This window comes from Drosophila grimshawi, unplaced genomic scaffold (assembly GCF_018153295.1).
Source record: "Drosophila grimshawi isolate 15287-2541.00 unplaced genomic scaffold, ASM1815329v1 contig_848, whole genome shotgun sequence".
NCBI classification, from domain to species: domain Eukaryota; kingdom Metazoa; phylum Arthropoda; class Insecta; order Diptera; family Drosophilidae; genus Drosophila; species Drosophila grimshawi.
In genome coordinates, this window is record NW_025063692.1 from 21136869 (window position 1) to 21157602 (window position 20734).

The 20734-nt window shown below is 41.5% G+C and overlaps 2 protein-coding genes and 2 non-coding genes across 5 annotated transcripts; 1 reads left to right on the plus strand and 3 right to left on the minus strand.

Annotated features, from left to right (window-relative positions):
* Window positions 1-1266: 1266 nt before the first annotated feature.
* Window positions 1267-6905, minus strand: LOC6564996 (protein HIRA homolog). Of its 2 annotated transcripts, none has more exons than XM_032738255.2 (5): window positions 6736-6905; window positions 5296-6679; window positions 4241-5158; window positions 3065-3266; window positions 1267-1952 (listed from the first exon to the last, which is right to left on the minus strand). In XM_032738255.2, exons 1-5 carry the CDS (start codon window positions 6770-6772, stop codon window positions 1548-1550), a joined length of 2946 nt encoding a protein of 981 aa, XP_032594146.1. In that variant the 5' UTR covers window positions 6773-6905; the 3' UTR covers window positions 1267-1547. The 2 variants fall into 2 exon arrangements, with proteins under 2 accessions (XP_032594146.1, XP_001991304.1); XM_001991268.3 differs by having other exon boundaries at window positions 4241-5161.
* A 5319-nt stretch (window positions 6906-12224) lies between these two features.
* On the plus strand, window positions 12225-15703 carry LOC6564995 (probable serine/threonine-protein kinase DDB_G0267686). The gene is made up of 3 exons (XM_032738171.1): window positions 12225-12668; window positions 12778-13932; window positions 14099-15703. The coding sequence occupies exons 1-3, from the start codon at window positions 12441-12443 to the stop codon at window positions 14720-14722; spliced, it is 2007 nt and encodes a 668-aa protein (XP_032594062.1). The 5' UTR covers window positions 12225-12440; the 3' UTR covers window positions 14723-15703.
* Window positions 15704-17478: 1775 nt separating this feature from the next.
* Window positions 17479-17551, minus strand: Trnaf-gaa. The gene has a single exon. It is a non-coding gene; the product is annotated as a tRNA-Phe (tRNA).
* Window positions 17552-19520: 1969 nt separating this feature from the next.
* Window positions 19521-19593, minus strand: Trnaf-gaa. Its single transcript has one exon. It is a non-coding gene; the product is annotated as a tRNA-Phe (tRNA).
* Window positions 19594-20734: the final 1141 nt, after the last annotated feature.

Here is a 20734-nt window from a genome sequence, read left to right on the forward strand (position 1 = left end):
ATCCTAAGCCACAAAGATGCCCAACTCCTTTCAAACGAACCCCTACTGACGCAACCTAGGGACGAAATGGCAGCCGAATACATATTCGAGCGAAATTTCACAGTTCGTATGAGTAGTAAAAGGGAATGGACAACTCTGGATGAAGTCCATCCCATGAAACCGCAAACCATAAAATGGTACACCGACGGATCACTCACGAACCAGGGCACAGGCCTTGGGATGGTGGGTCCTCGGGTATTCTACCATGAATCCCTGGGAACGCACACCAGCATATTTCAGGCTGAGGTGTGTGCGATAGGGAGATGTGCGGACATCAACATAGAACGTATCTATCGGAATACGGATATATCCATCCTATCCGATAGTCAAGCAGCATTGAAAGCTATAATGGGGACTAAGATAACATTGAAGGTAGTCCATGAAGTTCGTTCAAAGCTAGACCTGCTCGGGACTCACAACAGGCTCACCCTGCGATGGGTCCCGGGCCACAGGGACATAACGGGAAACGAGGCGGCTGACAAGCAAGCAAGAATGGGGGCAGGAAGGCCCCTAACAGGACCAGAACCGTATTGTGGCATAGGGAGGCACACTATACGACTGGAACTTAGAAACGAGGAGAGATAGAGGCGGCATCAGAGCTGGTCAGAGGCAGTAGGACTCCGACAAGCCAGATATCTCCTTGGTGGTTATAATCTTGTACGTTTTAAACAGATTATAACCATGGGAAAGAACAACCTTAGGAACAACCGGTCTATTGACAGGACACCTGACAAAATTGGGTATATATAGTAGCGATCTCTGCAGGTTTTGTGAAAGAGAGGAGGAATCCTCGATGCACATCCTGGCAGAATGTGTCGCTTTAATTAGAAGAAGAAGCAGTATCCTAGGGGCGCATGTTTTGAATTGCAAAGACATAGTAGACCTCAACCCAACAAAGATCCTCACGTTCGTAAGGGAGTTGGGGCTGATGTAAGAGCTATAGGCTCAGAAGGGGGGCACAATAGATCAAATAGGTCGCGGTGCAGCTTCCCCCCTAATAATAAAATATATATATATATATATATATATATATATATATATGTATATATTTAATATATGTATGTATATATATACGGATTAATATTAAATATTTAAAATACAATTTTATATTTTTTATAAGTGTCTACATAATCAATTTGAATAAAAGTCAAGCTGTCTATTTATATATATATATATATATATATATATATATATCAATTTATATATATATAAGTAAAATTTATTGTATATCAGGTTCAGGAAATTGTTGCAGGATCTTTGAAGTACCATTTTCAATAGCAGCAAATCAATTTTTCGAATTCTGCCTAAAATCACGATCCAAATGGACTCAAAAAGTAACTAAAATTTGCTATGCAGAAGCTTTTGAATATATAGAATTAATACAATTTGGATTGATTTGCAAACTGTTTCCGAAATATCGATTGATTCTTAAACAAAATAGAGTTAAATGACAATATCTTTTTGAAATAATCAATATAATTCGGAGCTAAACTCTCTCTCTCTCTCTTTCAGTTCTTGTCTGCTTCGGTATCAACGGAGGCGGGCTCTGGCGTCGCCGGTGGCGAGGAAGACGATGATTCTGTTTCACAGGTTTCCGGTTCGACGTTTGCACTTGGCGACGGAGACGGCGACGACGACGGCTGCGGTGGCGGCACCGGCGGCGGCGATGATGGTTCCGCCGTGAGGAGTGCATCAATGGCCGCCGCTGCGGCGGCAGCTGCTCGCGTACGGGGACAGGGCGCACTGGGTAACGGATAAGATACTAGCGATGATTGTGGTGGCGGTGTGGCCTTAACAAAGTTCTCCCCATCCAGATCATAAATATCCAAGTATTCGTTGTAAATATACTCCCATTCTGTGTGCGGTTCCAGCGTGTCCAAGACGCACTGCCTCAGCTCGAATTTGGATTTTGTCTGAATTGCAAAAGAAAATACAAATTGCGAATGAGTTGCAAAGGAAGTCGAAGCGCAGTTAAACCATAAACTGAGTTCTTTTTCGCTCGATCCTGATTTCCCAGACAACCAGACTGATTCGTCTATATCAGATTGGCCGAATATAGTGTTATCCTGGACTTTAAAACGATATTTAACAAATGCAAAACTTACTTTTCTGTTTCAACTTATAATTAACTTAAAAGAATGATTCTGGTTAAATAATTGCAAATATACATTCAAAAAGTTGATTTTAAAGCACTCGAACGCTTTTTGTTTGATTCATTATATATCTAATCAAATAATAAAGCATAAATAAATAAAGCTTTCAAAGCTCGTTAAATAATTGTTAAGCTACATTCAAAAAGTTGCTTTTATTCATCATATATTTAATCAAATAATAAAGCATAAATAAGGCGAGCTTTCAAAGCTCGTTAAATAATTATTAAACTACATTCAAAAAGTTGCTTTTAAAGCACTCGAATGCTTTTTGTTTGATACATTATATATCTAATCAAATAATAAAGCATAAATAAATAAAGCTTTCAAAGCTCGTTAAATAATTGTTAAGCTACATTCAAAAAGTTGCTTTTATTCATCATATATTTAATCAAATAATAAAGCATAAATAAGGCGAGCTTTCAAAGCTCGTTAAATAATTGTTAAACTACATTCAAAAAGTTGCTTTTAAAGCACTCGAATGCTTTTTGTTTGATACATTATATATCTAATCAAATAATAAGGCATAAATAAATAAAGCTTTCAAAGCTCGTTAAATAATTGTTAAGCTACATTCAAAAAGTTGCTTTTATTCATCATATATTTAATCAAATAATAAAGCATAAATAAGGCGAGCTTTCAAAGCTCATTAAATAATTATTAAGCTACATTCAAAAAGTTGCTTTTAAAGCATTCGAATGCTTTTTGTTTGATACATTAGATATCTAATCAAATAATAAAGCATAAATAGGGCGAGCTTTCAAAGCTCGTTAAATAATTGTTAAGCTACATTCAAAAAGTTGCTTTTAAAGCACTCGAACGCTTTTTGTTTGATTGGCGAGCTTTCGAGGTTGATTGGCGAGCATTTCACCCACCTGCATCGTTTCCGGCAGCTCATTGTCGAGCAGAGTGTCCATAAATAGACGCAAACGCTTCTCGGTGCCGTAGCTGGCCAATTGAAATGTCATCATCATATGCCAGTGCTTCAGTTCCTCAAAAGCTTCCAACGCTTCGCACAGCTTGATCTGATTCTCGAGGAACAGCACCTTGGCCGTTTGCTGCCAGCTTTCCGGATCGCTAAGATTAAATGATGTGATAAATTAGAGAGTCAGTTCGTTCTACGTTCGAGAGAGATTTCAAATTGATATTTATCGATATATGCGTTCCGCTAGGTTAAAAGGTTTGTCAACCTGTGAAGTCGACACACATAGGCCAAACTTGTAAGTCTGTTGTGAAACCGTGTTGAGATAATATAGATTTCGCAATCTTGGCCGGTCTTGTGTTTGATAGATAGATAGGCTAGGTAGGAAGTGGCTTCCCAAGGTGGCTTCCCAAGGTGGCTTCCTGGCAACTGCGGGGCAGAAACAGATGAAGTATTCCGCAGATACTACTCCTTCTTCTCTGCAGATGCTGCAGTAGTCATTATAAGGCACCTGGAGTCTATTGGCATGAATTCCAACTAGCTAGTGTCCTGTTATAGCATGGATTACGATCCGATTAAACAGCTCTCGAATGTGTTTCATATTGATATTGGGCCATGTTTGGTCTGCTTGACCTGTGTCTAGCTGTGTGTAGCTAAAGGCTAAAGACATGCCTTCCTTATCCGTGAGGAGTCATTAGCTTGGTGACCAGGCACCCATATTAGGCTAATACCATGCTGCTTGGCCATCTCGAGATAATGGATTTGATTACCGCTTGGCTAACAATATATACGTTGAAATTGCCTGGGTTGTTAAAGGCACCTTCGATATCTGGGAAAGCAATTAGGGTCTATAATTTTGACTACGGAATGAAGAGCTGTAGTGGTTGAGATAAACTTATAAAGGCGGATACTGATGGATCTTTAGCGTTGGTATGTGATGGTGAAATGCTAACAAAGAAATTAAATTAAACTTTGAGTCTAGCTGGAGTTTGGGTTCACAAAAACAGTGCCAGATGCCTAAAAGGTTTGATGCACGAGCTGTCTCACTCTTACACTCTTTCTCTCTCTCCCTCTCTCTCTCTGTCTCTGTCTGTCACTGTTCAAGTAAAAGGAGAACTGGTCAACTCACATTTCGACTGCGCCACGCAGACTGAGATAGTTATGTGTGCCTGTCTGCATGCTGAGCAGAGGAAACTTGCGATGCACATGCTCCAGATCGCGTGGCAGCGAGCCACGTATCCCATTGAACATGATCGCATCACCGGTGGCAAGGACCAGCCACGATTTCAATGGCGTTGAATACGAATAGGAATTGCCGCTGGGAAAACCAATTAGTGGCATGCCCTGATCCGTGATAACAAACTGCAGCGTCATGCCATGCTTATTGAGCAGCTCCAAACAATTGGTGGACAATCGGACACGCTGCTTGGCAATATTCCAAATCCGCAAAATTCCACTGTCCGTGAGCACGCCGACCATCTGATTATCGCTGCTGAAGGTGCAGTGCAGTGCAGCGCTTGTCAACGTGATCGCTGGAAAGACGGGTGAGCCCGTCTGCATCGCCAGGAGTCGCATGCTCCCATCGAGGGAGCAAAGCATCACATATTTACTGCACAGATTCACATTGATCACCGGCGAACCCACATACATATCCCAGAGCAGCTCTCGACTCAATTGGGCGGTCACCTTGGCCACCATGCCGTAGCCGGTCTTTAGATGGCCATTCTGCACATGAATGCGATAGTCCTGCGACGATTTCGTAAATTCACATTTACTATTCGCCGTTATCTGCAGTTTGGGACCCACAGTATTGCCGCTATTCAAATCGCACAGCAGCTGCATTGAGTTGCGACGTGGTGAGATCGCTGCCGTTGCCGCTGGCGATGGCGGCAACATCAGACGTCCAACAGACGGTTCCGCTCGAGAGTAGAGCGACTCTTGCGATCTCATTGGATCCACGCTGCTGCCACCAATTCCTGATGTTCCCGTGCCGCTGCTGTTGCTGTTTGTGACTATGTTGTTGCTGTTGCTATTATCGTTGCTGCTGCTACTGCAATATAAAATGATTTAACAGTCTAATCTTAATAATAAGCACATAACTAATGAGCATAACTTGTTAAGCAACATTTCTCATACGAGATCGTTCCTTTGATTTTTGGTCTGCCCGAATCACTGGATACCCACCTGCTTGTGGAAATGATGCTGCTGTTGCTGCCAATGCTGGAGATGGGCTCGTTTAGCTCATTGAGTGGTATAAACATGGGCGTAATCCGTCGCTTGCCATCCTTGGTGCGTGTCTCCGTCTGTTTGCTGATGGCCCGAGCATGTGAACCGACGCCCTGTCCCTGTCCACCGGTCACCTGGACAGGCAGTCGACGCTCCATGGCCGCATTGGGCAGAGCATAGCTGCTCGGTTCGGGCAGCGTCATCGCCATCTGTTTGCTGGCCGTATGCTCGGAATGCTCCATATAGCCGCCATATTTGCGCTTGAATATACTGTTTCGTTCCGTCTCCGAGACGCGGGAGCCCAGCTCCCGTTCGCTGAATTGGAGGCAGGCGATGGTGCCGTCACCGCTGCAGGCCATCAGCAGACATTGTTGCGGTCCCCAGGACATGTCCAGGACGCTGTCATTGAACAGCTCATGGATGACGACCATGGGACGCTGGAGCGCCGTCAGCCACACGGACAGCGAACGATCGCGGGAGCCTACAGCGATCACACAATATTGCATGGCCTTGCTGGGACTGTCGCCGACCATGTCGCGCGTCAATATCGAGTTGTGGAAACGGACACAGGTGACCGCCTTGCGATGCCCCACGAAATCCTTGTCACATTTCCAACCTTCACGCTCGATGATCTGGGCGGTGGGTCCGCCACCGTTCATCGCGTGTGCCGACACCAGATACTGGCCATCGGGTGACCAGGAGAGCCGTAGTATGTGCGTCGTACCGCCGCACTGTTCGAACGGTTCGGTTATTGTTGTGCCGCACGTCCAATCTGTTGTACGCCATATCTTAATACTGCGATCATCCGACTGGGAGGCAAGGAAACGTCCAACCGGATCCCATGCAACGCCCTTAACCAGACCCGTATGCCCCTTGAGCGTGTGCAGCAAATTCGGCAATGCCCGCGCATCCCACACGATAATCGTATTGTCTATGCTACAGCTGGCGAGGAAGTAATCATTGGGTGACCATGCGAGATCCAGGACATCACCATCGTGGCCGCGCAGTGTGTGTATGCATTTATACGATTCGGGATTCTGTTGCATGCCGCCGGTGCCAAAAACGCCGCTGGGTCCCTGTGCCTTCCGCCAGATCATAATTAGCTTATCATCCGAACCGGAGGCGAGTAGCTGGCCATTTTGCGACCAGCGCACACAATTCACGCATGCCAAGTGCTGATCCATTTGGCAGAGCATCTTTGGCACCGATGCATCCTGCTCATCCTTCTCGGACAGCACCGGCTTCAGATTCCAAATGACAATGCGACCGGAATCGGTGCCCTGCCCGCCAGTCGCGAATTTGGTGCAATCCTGATGCACATCCACCGAGAAGATTGGCTTATCTGTGTTACAATGGTTAGCATATAAATAATGAGACGAAATGGGATTTGGATATTACCATCATGGTGCACCCAACCGGGCTTCACGAGCTTCATTAATGCGGCTGTTATTTGTGCAAATCCGCGTACCAAATTACCGCCTTACCCTACTTGCCGGCTAATAGAGATCCAAGTTAGTGATGCACGGAACATCGACTTAACATCGATACATATTTGAAATTATTTCAAACAACCGCTGCTCGATTCATAAAATATAAATAATTATTAAAAAGAATGATAAAATAACTAATTAATTTTATAGATAGATTGAACATTTTATTATAAGCTTTTGAATAATTTGCTATTAGAGAAGATAGACTAATCGATGTTTTTCCTCCAAAATATCGAATATATATATTCTAGCGCACAACGCTGCCGATCAGTTAAGCGAATCAAAGCTATTGTATTATTCCAATCGATATTTATTACATATGCATATGTCAACAAGAACTGAACAATCGACAAATATAATATAAGAATGTCTGGCGTTGCCATGTCTATACGACAAGCAAACCCACACACAATCAACTTGAGCATATGCACTTAGCATACCATAATTTGGCATTAATCGAGTATGCTATCGATAGCAGACGTCATTCTGTGCAATTTTGCGGTATCCAAGAGAGCGGCGGTATTGTGCTCAACTAAGAAATCATTTAACAAGTGTAAAGTGCGTAAAATAAGTAAACGAACAACCGACAAAAGCAATTAAAACATTGACAACAGCAATTGTTGTCAAAAGTGGTGCGATCAAAAGGGTAAGAAATAATGCAAAAACAATGAGCGACGACAATGTATATGTATACATAGCTATGTGCAATTAAATAAATGTGTGCGTATCCGGGTGTTTTTTCTTGAGTTTTCTTCTATCCCTGCATATGGTTTGTTTTAAAAATAACAAGCCAAAAAAGAAAAAGATAATGCGAATGAGAAATGCAAGAAAACGAAGGTTAGACACAAGCGCACACAGATAGAACATACATATGCATGTGTGTGTTTGCGTGTGTGTGTGTGCGTGCGTCTGTTCCAAAAGCGTAGATAAAGTTGTTACCAATTTGTTGTTGACCTTCGCTTTGCTATTCAAATCGAATGAACTCTTTCAATGGCATTTGCGGCAAGTTAACCTCGTTCACAAGCCTAATTGTGCGGAAATATATATATATATAAAGAAATGTATGTACATGTGTATTTTTGAGTATGTAAGTAAAAGGCAAAAGAGCGGCTCAAAAACATAAAACGTAACTCAACTGCAATCATTTCATTTTCTTCTCTAATTAGTAGTGGGAACTGTTTGCGCGCGCTTTCTCTGCAAACAAACACACGCTCACACATATGTATAGTGGTTGCCGCTCGCACACACACATACTTCATGCATGCATACATATATACATGCATAAACAGAATTCAGTCTATTACTTAACAGGCAATATGTTAAAACGAGCAGACCGCTGCGGCTCTCTGTCGCGCGCGATGTGCCAAATTGAGTACACACAGGTGAGCGAGAGAGCGCACAACCTACTTCCATTTTTTGGTACGCTTAGCTCTTGTAGGCTGCGCTACTCTGCTCTGGACATAATAGCAAGGCAGAAAATAAAGAAACAGTTATTTAAGCCAAAATCATAGTAATTTATTTTTAAAGATATTTACTTTCTTTTTTAGTTGTTGCGTTGGTATTACGCTGGCACCTCATCTATCATTGAGTAAAGCCGACTGACTGTGTGTGTGTTTGTATTACCGTTATTAATTCAATATGCCGATTGTTGTTGCTGGCGCAAAAGCTCTGGCTGGCAGCAACCTGTTTCACGAATAGCTCTTTGTTGTTGTTGCCGTTTTCACATTCTTATGAGAATTCCAATAAGACGCCTGTCTTTCACTTTCGGTCAGACGCAATATGCGAATGTATGTGTGTGTGTGCGTGTATAGGAAAGTTAAAGTAAAAACAAGGTCAACATTAATTAGTATGTGTGAGCGTGACAGTAAACAAACATATTTGACACGCATATCTCTATTTATAAAATGCTCTCTTTACACCCGGCAACGCAGCCTCTCCCCCACTCTTTTTTACGCTTCACCCACACAAGCATAAGAGTACAGTTTTTAATTTGACCAATTCAATTTGATTGGTGTACAACAAGAGGAAGAGGAAGAACAAAACATACACAAGCACATACACGTAATAATGTGCACGCGTATGTGTGTATAAAAACAAGTGCAAATTAGAATTTTTGCATGAATTTGGATTTGCAATTACTGTTGCAGTTGTAGTAAGCCACGGCCACTTGCTGCACGGCTTTTTGCATCGTTGTAAACAGGAAAAATTCCGTTGTCGAGACGCAACAGCCAAAAACGAGAGTGGATATGACCTAGATTTATGACATTTTATAGGCGTTGTTTTGGCTTGGTTGCTTGTTTGCGTCGTCGTCACTGGTACGCCAAGGAAAATAAACAGTGTCTTTTTTCGCGTTCAGTTTTTCGGCTGCGTTTGGAATTGGACACTTTCGCCTGATCACGAAATCAGCAAATTTTTTGCAGTCTGGGTGACACAGTGTTGTAAAGCGCTTGTGCAGCCCAGCAGCTGGCGGCCACACGGCGTTGCCACTTCTAATAACATTGCCATATATCTATGTTTGTAAATCCGTCTGTGTGTGTGTTTGTGTTTGATGCTTCTTTTTGTTACGTCGTGTTTGTCACGTATTACATTTTTGCTGTGGCGACGCTGTTGATATCGGTGAAGCTGCTTGAGAGTGTGCTAAAAATATATATATACACACACACACATATATATATATATATATATATATATATAGTTATTTATATGCATTTCAGCTAATGCATGTTTTTATATGTATGCGATTGTTTTGAACTGCGCCTAAAATATCCATGCAAAATAAAAATCAGAACAACAACTAGCAGAGACGCTTATCAGCTTTTTTGCTGCTCGCACACGTTTTGCTTTTATCAGTCACTTGTGTTATTGTCGTCAGTTGCCACGACGCAAACAATAACAAACAACAGCAGACAGACTACAAAAATAAAGCGATGGAAATACATTAAATATTATTTCAAATGATTGCGTATTTTGTTCTGCGTGCAGTGTGGCAACGCCGTTTCCACCGACAGAAATGTTATGCAAATTGTTGCTCTCACTCGCTCGCTCGCATTGTATGTTAATATCAGATATACATATTGTTTTTTTTTCACAACCGGAATTTTTTCGCTGTTGCTTTTGGTGCGCGCGTTCATACACGTACACAAACACAGGCACAGGCGCATAGAGTGAAGTTTGGGTTTGCGCTCGCTCAGCTGCTGCCGTTTCTCACTGTTATGTTATCACTGCATTTGCTTTGTGCTACATATTCTCGACGCTGTTTCGTTCGGTTTCGTACATTTTGCGCTGCACTCGCATACATACATGCAGACACACGGACGGACGTACTGAGATACAGATACGCACACACACACAGCGAGACGAACGTGTACGAAAAGTGACGGATGAAAAGCGTCGTCGGCTTCGGCAGCAGTTTTCTGTTTTATATATTTTTTTGTCAGTTTGCCTTTGTGTTTCTTGCGTGCGGACGCGTTTCGTTAGTGAGCTCTGCTTTCCTTATTTCACTTACAGTTTGAATAAAATATTATATATTTAATCAAATCAAATCAATTTACTTAGTGACTGATGAAATAATCGGCGTAGGTAAATGCACATAAATAAATTCAAAATTGAGAATTTATTTTATACATCCAAATATGGCTAACAAATAAAAAAGAATCGTAATGTGATGAAAAACTGTGCAAGGATCAAAAATGCAATTTTTGATTTTTTTGTGTATTTATTTATGTATGCACATATCTATATATACATTAATTATTGCTTAATGTGTGTGTGTTTACTTGCGTTGTGCGCGCGTGGCGTGGGCAGCTGCAACAACAACAATAAACTAGTCGGCGGCGGCGTCCGGCACTAAATGAAAAATATCTAAAACACAAAAAAATATTGTAAACCTGTTTACGCAGTAGGCGCATTTTCACCAAAGCCTAACACCAATACACGCATGCATACAAACATACAAGAACAAGCACAAGCAATGGAGCAGCAGCTAGCAGAGAAGCTGGTCAAGTCTGCTTTTCGCTCTCACTCACTCGCAGGCTCAGCTCCTCCTCCGCACAACAATTGAACTAATTTTTAAACGTTTACCAACACGAAATAAGCCAACAACTAAAACGATCGCAATACGTTCATAGTATGTACACATATACATATGTGTGTTTGCGATACACACGCCGGTGCTGCATACATACACACTTATAACAAGTACACAAACAAATCGACGAAGCGATACGCACTTTCAACTTGAACGCAAACGTTCGTGTCCCCAAAAATAAAATCAAAAGCATATAAAAAAAAAAACAAAAAACAAGCGTCGCTCGCAATACATGCACAATATATAACACACACCTGGGAGCAAAGCGCGAGCAGCGCTGCCAGAAAGTCACGTCACTAGTGTTGGGGTGATTTTGTCCTTTGTTGTTGTTGGTGCTGATGCATTTTGATATTACTGAGAGTGCAGCGCGCCAATGCAATGTGTGTGTGTGTATATCTATATCTATATCTATATCTACATATATATATATATCTATATATATATATATATATGCATTGGCCTACGTGCATGTGTGTGTGCTTATGTGCGTATTTGCGCAACGCTATTTATTGTTTTGCTCATTACACAAAAGAAAAAGAAAACATATACAAATGCGTGTGTGTGTGCGCTTGCAAAATACATAGACAAATGCATATAGGCAGTCAGCTGCTTTCATGATTTTTTTGTCTGTACAAAACAACATTTAATTAGCATTACCATATATATACATTTACACATCTAAATATATATATATATACGTATGTTAATATATAAAACACACGGTTTGCTAACGTTGATAAGAGACGAAATGTTTTGAAAAGAGGCTTTTCTGTTTCCGTTTTTTTTCTGTATGTTTTGTTTTGTATCGTTGAAATCGCAAAAATAAAAGTACGGCAACACGACGACAATGCCCGACTGTTGTAAATGTGTGTGTATTTATTGTTGCCAGGTGTTGCGTTTTGTTTTCCTTCTCATTATATTGCATTGAAAGGGCAACGGTGTTTGTATTAATATCTTAAATGATTTGCAATTTGTATTTTATTTTCATTTTGTATGTACGCTAATAACAAATATGCATTTGTAGAAATAATTATGAAAAACGAGTGCAGCGTTGCCACTTGAACGATAGACACGACATTTAACAACACTGTCCATTCACATGCACACATTTGATATTTTTGCCGTTTCTTATTTGAAAAGCATTTTCTCTCTCTTTCTATTACCATTTTGCAGCAGCCAAACAAGACAAATGCAGCGCAAAACAGCGATCCGAAGAAGATGGATGATGCCAGAGATCAGTATAATAACAACAATAAGGGCTATGCACAAATAGCAATAAATGAACTAAAGAAACAACAAACACGCCAGTGAACAAAAAACAATAACTAAAAAACAACACACAGACAGACACACACAACTACACATCTGAAATAAACGCTCAAAAAACGTTGCCAAACACAAACAAAATTTTAATTAAAAATTATCCCATAAAAAAAACAGTTGAAAGTTGAGTTTTATCTCTCACGCACTCACTCTTGAGAAAATTCGTTGCATATAAAAAAGAAAACACCAACAACAAAAACGCCATGTTTAATTTCCATAAGCCACGCGTTTACCGCTCAGCGGACGGCTGCTGCATTTGCCGCGCCAAGTCGAGCAGCTCGCGTTTTACAGCCTCGCGCAAATACGAAAAGGAGTCGACGCTGTGCTTCAATTTACAGGAGCCGCGCAACGGTGAAATATGCAATGCGTGCGTCCTGCTCGTCAAACGCTACAAGCGACTGCCAGTTGGCAGCAAACGTCACTGGGGACATGTAAGTAGACAAAGTAAGAGCGAAAGCTCTTCTCAGCTGTTCCAAGCCACCAGAAATATTTTACTCACTTTCGTTTTTATTTTTCTTTCTTTTTGTAAATTGTATATAGGTGGTCGATGCACGCGCTGGACCCGGCACCAAATCGCTGGCCAAACAGAAAAAGCGCGACAGCGAAATTGAGGCCAAATCGGGTGGTGGCGGTGGCAGCGGCAGCGGCTCCTTTATACCCGAGAAATTTGCAAAAATATTCAAAAAGAATCGCAAGGGAAAAATAACGGCAGTTGCTGCGCCACCTACAGTCGACAGTGAGCAACAGCAGCAGCGCAGTAGCAGCAGCCACGAAAGCTCACCTCATCTAAGTGATTCCAACGAAAGCTACGACGACGAGCAGCAACAACAACAGCAGCAGCAGCAGACGGGCGTTTGCGCTGTTGTGACGCCATATCAGACGCGTAAGAGGACTGCTGCAGCTGCGCAGCTGGCATCAGCGTGCAAGAACAAGAATGGCAGTAGTAGTAGTAGTAGTGTTGCACAACGACGCTTGAAATTGACGGGCAGCAAGCGACGGCGCATGCTTGAACCACAAAAGCATCGACGCTCCATCGACAATGTACCGTTCTTTGAGGAGCACGATCTGCTGCGACTGCAAGTCTGCTGCGGCATCGTGTTCCAAAGCCTCAGCCTGGGCAGCGCCTGTTACATTATCGATCCCGAACTCTACAAGCCATGCGATAAGCATCGCAGACGCAGACTGCCCCAACAACAACAACAGCAGCAACAAGTGGAAATTGAGCCAAAGCTCAGTCAGACGAGCATTTGCACGACGCCGGCCCTGAAGAAGCATCATTTGTATTTTAAGCGACAATCCGAGTCATTTCCACGTGGCGAAATACATAGAATAAGTCCAATTCCATTGAATAAGACTGAGGCCATGCCCAACTCAATGCCAACAGCATCAACAATCACTGTACAACAACAGCAACAGCAGCAGCCGCAACAACAACGACATTCCACTGTTAACAGCAGCTTATCTGTTGTACTCAAGCCAACAACAACAGCAGCAGCAACAGCTGTTGTTGTGACATCATCAAGCTTGCATCCGAGCATTTTAACAACAGCTGTGGGTGCTGCCTCGCCCTCATCGCTCTCTTCATCCTCCAATTGCTCCACTTCCTCCTCTGTGGCCACCAAATTCAACGACAACTCCTCCGATTCGGGCTTTGATGAGCATGTGCTGGAGCGCAAATCCGTTAGTCCGCCAACGGTAAGTACAAACAGAGAAAGAGGGAGAGAGCGAGATAGTTGTAGAAAATGAAGTAGCTGCTATTGTCGTCTCTCTCTAAAGCATATGCTGCATTTGTCTGAAGCTTTTGCTTTCGTTCCAATGACACGAAAACTGTAATATATATATATTTTTTATATATTTATAGCAGGATGAACTGCCGCTGGAGAAAAAGCAGCCGCGTGCCACAGTCGGCGTGCAACGTTTAATACTGGCCAGCGGTCTGCCCATAAGCGGACAGGCGCAGAATTTGGTGTTGACGGGCAATGAGTTCACCGCGCGATTTGTGCATCGACAGCCGCCAGCAACAACGGCGCTGAAAATCAATGTGACAGCAGCAACAGTTGTCGGCTCAACAGCAACAGCAGCAACAACAACAACAGGATCTCAAAGTAATAGTGGAAATAAGATGCGTGCAATATTCAATAATGCGAACACAATCCAACATGAGAATGGAGTGACGACCATTTTGCCGGCCTCATCGCTGGCGGCAAGCAATCAGACAGCGGCAATGAATGCAATTGCTCCCAGCACTGTGACAATAACGCCAGCCAAAAAGTCAGCAGCGACAGCTGCAGCAGCAGCAACAGCAGCAGCCAATGCAACTGCAACACTTGTAAGCAATCCCAAGTTTATAGTCCTAAAGCCGGCAATTGCCAAATTTGGCAGCAACAATAATAATAATAATAATAATAACAACAACAACAACAACAACAATAATAATAATAATAACAACAACAATCAAGCACAAGCAGAAGTAAAAATTGCCTAAAATGGTAAAAATAAATAAAAAGTAATTAAAAGATGGCCATTATGTTGATAAGCATATTAATACAACATACAATACATCAACCGATAAATATATACAAACAAACACATACGTAACATTATGTTAGCCATGTTTAATGGCTGTTAATATCTTGTTGATTTACATACATATTGTAGCGATTAGCATAAAATACTATAAGTGATGAGAAAGTAAAAACACACACACAATAATTGTGTTAATTTTGTGTCTTGTATATATGGAATGTATAGATTTTAAGTACTACACAACATCAACAACAAAAACAAGAACTCGATTCATAAATTCTTAAATATTTTTTTTCTTCCTATATACATGCATTAGCTATTAAATCATTCTATTCTTTTTTTTAATTTTGTTCACATGCATTTTTTGTACAATTAATTTGTAAGGCAATACTCAGCAGCAGCAGCAATTTAAACACTTAAAATATTTAATTACGATTACAATTTACATTTACTCAACATATATATTTGTAGTTTATGTATATATACACACACACACACACACTCAAACACATGCAAAAACAAATACATTTTTTTAAATGGTTATTTTACATTTTACCAATTTGCTCTCGTACATTACAATTACAATTATAAGTTAACAATTTACATCGCTCGCTTAGTGAAAACTGCTTGTTCGGTTTTACTGTTTTACACATGTGTCCGTCGTAGGTGGTAGCCACTGTAGTGTAGTCCAAGTGCATTAGGCACAACACCCAACACCGATAAGCAATAAAACACATGCCACGCATGCCACACACATGCATCAAATTGTAGCCTTAGGATTGCGCCTAATTAAAAAAAACAAACAAGAAAACAAACATTTAATTTGTAAACAATGCCATTTGCAATGGTGTGTTAGCACGTACTATGACAAAAAAAGAAAACAAAAAAAAGTAAAGCGTGTGTTTTTTTAAAATAGAATTAAATAAAACGAAAATCGAAATAAAAACAATTTTTCTATTTACTTTACTTATCACACAAGAAACTACAAAGTCCCTCCTCTTGTCCCATCCCGATTAAATAATGTAAATCTGATTTTCAACAACAGTGCCAGTTTCCTAGGACTGACACTGGATAGGAAACTGGACTGGAACCTAAATACCCAATCACGGGTTAAGAAGGCAGCAGCCGCTTTATACACGTGCAGGAAATCCATTGGTCTGAAATGGGGGTCCCCAAATATCGTTCAATGGTTATATACTTCTATAGTCAGACCTATACTTTTGTATGGCGTTGCAGTATGCTGGCCCTGTTTAAAAAAGAAAACCACCCTTTCCAAACTAAACAAGGTTCAACGTATGGCTGAACTATGCATATCGGGGGCGTTTCGTACCACACCTAGTGAGGCACTTGACGCTATCCTGGACATCCCATGCCCCAACACTCACGGCCATAAGACTCAGAGAATCCCTTGCCTGGGCTACTCAGAGCACTGGCCATGCCTCAATCCTAGAAGGGAAACCGACCATTCCTTCGAAAACGGATTACTGCGTGCCAGTAACACAACGGGATACTCCCTTCAACACATACTTCCCTCAAAGGGAGGAATGGGTTTATGGCACCCCCGGTCCACCGGCGACCATAACCTTCTTTACAGACGGCTCCAAACTAGACTAGGGTCTACTCAGAGCAGCTCAATATACAGTTATCCTTCAGCCTTCCAACACACTGCAGTGTGTTTCAAGCTGAGGTACTGACTACAAAGGAAGCTATAGACTGCCTAGAAAGGCTCAAAGTTAGCCCTAGCAATATAAACATATATATTGATAGTCAGGCAGCGATCAAATCCATCAGCTCGATATCTTCAAATTCGATATCAGTAACAAGCTGTCGCAAATCTCTACACGAGATGGCAAAACAGCATGTTATTAGCCTAATATGGGTCCCTGGCCACCAGGACATTGAAGGCAACTGTAAAGCCGATGAGCTAGCTAGGAAAGGTACTATACTACCACTCCTCGCGGATAAGGAAGGTATAAGTATGCCTCTAGCTATCTGCAAGCTCAACATCAAAGAGGAGTACAGGCGCAGGTCATGCAGTAAATGGCAAAGTGCCACCTGTGCCCGCATAGCACACCAGACATGGCCTATTCTTAACTCCAAGCGCAGCAGAGAGCTGTGCAATCTAAGTCGGACCAACTGTTCTGCAGTGATCCGGGCTCTAACTGGGCACTGGCTGGTAGGCATTCATGCCACCAGACTCCAGGTGCCATACAATGACTTTTGCAGAAGCTGCAAAGATGAGGGAAATCCTGGGAAACCACTCCCTAACTGATTTATCGGAGCTCCGACACTTGAGACCGGCCAAGATAGCGAAATTCATAAACGCATCCGGCTGGTCAAATGTCTAAATGTTAGAAATGCTTTGGAGGCACGACTGTAGGAGGAAGTACCCCCTAGATTCCCTTTTTCGGCATCACAACGGGCCAAATATGGCCTAAGTGTGTCAGCCCATAGGGCTGACAGCCGACTTAACCTAACCTAACCTAACCTATCACACACTGATTGACTCTGAGTTGGGATTTGAGCTGGCTTAAAAGTTACCACGAGCTTTATCACTACTAAAAAGCACACATCAAAAAATAAGTATTCATTTTTAGAATGTAACTAAGAGAAATAAATATTAAAGCGAAATCATAAGATATAATTAACCGTTAAACATATGAAATGTTATCATAAAAATAATCGATACGAGCAATCGAATCGGAAATCGGTAACTGCCGAAACCCGGGATTGAACCGGGGACATTTAGATCTTCAGTCTAACGCTCTCCCAACTGAGCTATTTCGGCGCCTATTCCGAACCTGTCACAGATTATGAATCATTGAGTGCACTCAAATGTGAATGGATGTGAATGTCGCGAACTGAATTGCGGGTATTTAGTACAATGACGTAGATCAGACGAATAAAATTACTTTGATTGCTGAGCTGTGTCTCATTTTTGTACGGGAAGAAAGGAGGCGAGAAAGAGAGAGGGCGAGAGATGTGAAAGCCATCAAATTAATTAATATAATATTGTATTGGTATTTGTATTGTGTGAGTTTTAGTCATTAATTTACACTTCGTTCTGGGGCTATGACCATGAAAAATTGCCCCTGCTAATTGGCCAAGGAACATTATGCGAAGTCAGACAGGAAGACAGCGACACAATGTGGAGACAGTTGTACGAAAAGTTTCCAAGGTCGATGAATGGTACTATATTAATATATTGGTGACGATTCCTCATCATCCACTGATTGGCACGTAAAGGCAGCAGACTCGTCCTTGATGGTTCGAAATGTTTCTGGACCAGGCATGACAAGGAACCGAAATTGGAACTTATCGCAAAATACACACATACATTGTTGTATTGTCATGTGATTTATTGTTTTTTTTTTTTTTGGGTGGGGGGGGGGGGGTTACTCTTAAATTTCAGTTCATTCATTATGTAGAGTGTATAGAGCAGTGAGTACTTCTCATGCATACATATCTATCATATATGATTCATGCTATCAACTGCAGGTGTTTGAAGCGAGCAAATGCGTTTATAATTGCAATTGACTTTCGAAAGTTTTGACCCGTACTTATACACATACATATGTATATATATTAAAATGCAGTATTAATCAAAAGGTCAAACCACGATTAAATTACCATTGCAACCAATTAAATCGGTTCAGTTTTATTTAAAGTCTTCACTTTATCTACTGTCAACTCAGCTCACAATTGGAGGCAGATACAGAGAGAGAGAGAGAAGTTGAGAAAGAGAGTGAGAGAGAGTGAGTGAGCATATTTCCTATGGGTAGGTAGTAGAAATCAAGGTGCCAGCTGTGCACCAAGTTGCAAATCGCCTTGGAAATCGCTCAAGCAAAACTTACAACAAAGTGCAACAACAACAACAACAACAACAAACCACCCACGTTGCCCAGAACACCATACTCCAATTCCACAAACACTCCCCTCCCACTTTGAATGTTGCCCCTGCTAGAACAAAGCCATCGACTGTTGACGTCACGTAGCACAGCTTGTTCAAATGAATTAGCAACAAATAATGTTGTACAAGAAAAATAGATAAAAATTACCAACACCTGCGCCAAATCAAAAACAACAAAACAACAAAAACCAGAAACTCTCGCATATAGCCGAAGTGAAATACTCTGCTTTTGAGTTTAGTTATACCGAAGCTAATATTAATTAATAATTAATAGCCATCTCTAAAAGTTGATTGACTGTCACTTTTTATACGATTATTTATGATGTAGATTATGATGTTCTTCTAGATTGAACGAAGTCAAACAACTCCATTTCACATTGAGAGCAGAGAATATAAACCAGTTTCTTCAAACTTCAGACTTCAGACTTCAGGGTTCTGTGTGAGTCAGTGCAGCAATTTAAAGCACGCACAACACTCCTCTTCCAATTCCCCTCCCCCCAACTGTTACGCACTCCCAAGTCCCCTTACCCATTACCAAATGCAACCTGGCAACTGCAGCATCTGAAAAATCCCCCTTCAAAAAGAACTGAATAAAATACAAAAAATAAACAAAAACAACATTTGCAGGGCACCTCAAACTGGATTTTCGTGATGATAATGATAATGATAATGATGATGATGGCGATGATGACGATGCGCCCTTTAAGTGGGTAAATACCATTTGTGACAGACAGACAACGGACGGACACAACACACAAAAGGCGTGGCGCTTCTTCTGCCCCACAAACCGGGGAGTGGATGGTCCATCCGATTCTGTCAAAATAATAAATCGATGTCGTCTTTGCTCTGCCGAAACCCGGGATTGAACCGGGGACATTTAGATCTTCAGTCTAACGCTCTCCCAACTGAGCTATTTCGGCAACTGACACAAAAAACAAAATATATATATATAAATATATATATATATATACTTCAGCGATAAGAGCGAATAGAATAAAATATTTCATATTAAATATGCAAATATTGCAGATGTCTAAAATTGGAAAATAACTTTGTTATTTGGCTAAAGACATTAACAGGGTATTTAAGGATCGGCAATCCATGCTGAGCTGTGCCTTGGCTTGGCTTATTATTTTTAACGACTTCTGCGAAAGTCGAGCACAGAACCGAATGGGGGAGCTGTACAAATGCCGGGCGGAGCAGAGGCATAACGAGATCTTGAACTACGCGGAAATCTCAAAAAAAAAAAAAAAAAAAAAAGCTGAAAACCTCAGACAGAACAAGAATAGGCAGCCGATGCTGATGATGCTGATGATGATGCTGATGATGATGCTAATATGGATGATTCAGCCAGTATTGTTGATCAAAAGTAATCATTTGTTGGGGGAACTACGAGCTGGTGACGAAAATGTTGCGTGGTTTTCACACAATCTTTTGATATTCGAACTGGTTTTTTTTTTGTTTGTCCTCATGTGTCTGTTGTCTTGTTGTTGTTTTTTGGAGCGTGTGCTATGAGAAATGTTTAATAAAATGTTAAACAAAACTTGAGAAAGCAAAACACAATCATTAAATTGCAAATTATTGTTTACGAATTTGGCTTGAGATCTTGCTGTTGTTGGTGTTGTTTTTTTTTTTTGCTGTTAATAATTTGTTATTGATCCTAAAATTGGGGCGAAGATCCCCTGCAGAAGTTGATGACTTTGAATTGAGCGACCACCTGCGGATTTGTCACCAGCGCTGTACCCGTGCCCCGTGCGCCGTTGCCCCGTTGAGTTGGTTTGGGGGCACGGCACGGCGAATCCTTTGTTTGTGACTATTTTTGGTATTTTGCGTTTCATATCATTAAATTAATGGTTGTACAAGAACCAACAGGCGCACACACAAAGAGAGACAGAGAGAGAGAGAGAGAGTGGAGCTGAGCTCTCTCTCTCTTTCTCTTCTTCCCTCTCTCTCACTCTCTGTTCGCTGTGCGCTGCGCGCTGTTCGCTGTGTGTTCGTTTCAGCTTCGGCTTACAAATTTATTGTTGTTTTTTTTTTATATTATTTTTTATTTGTATTGTT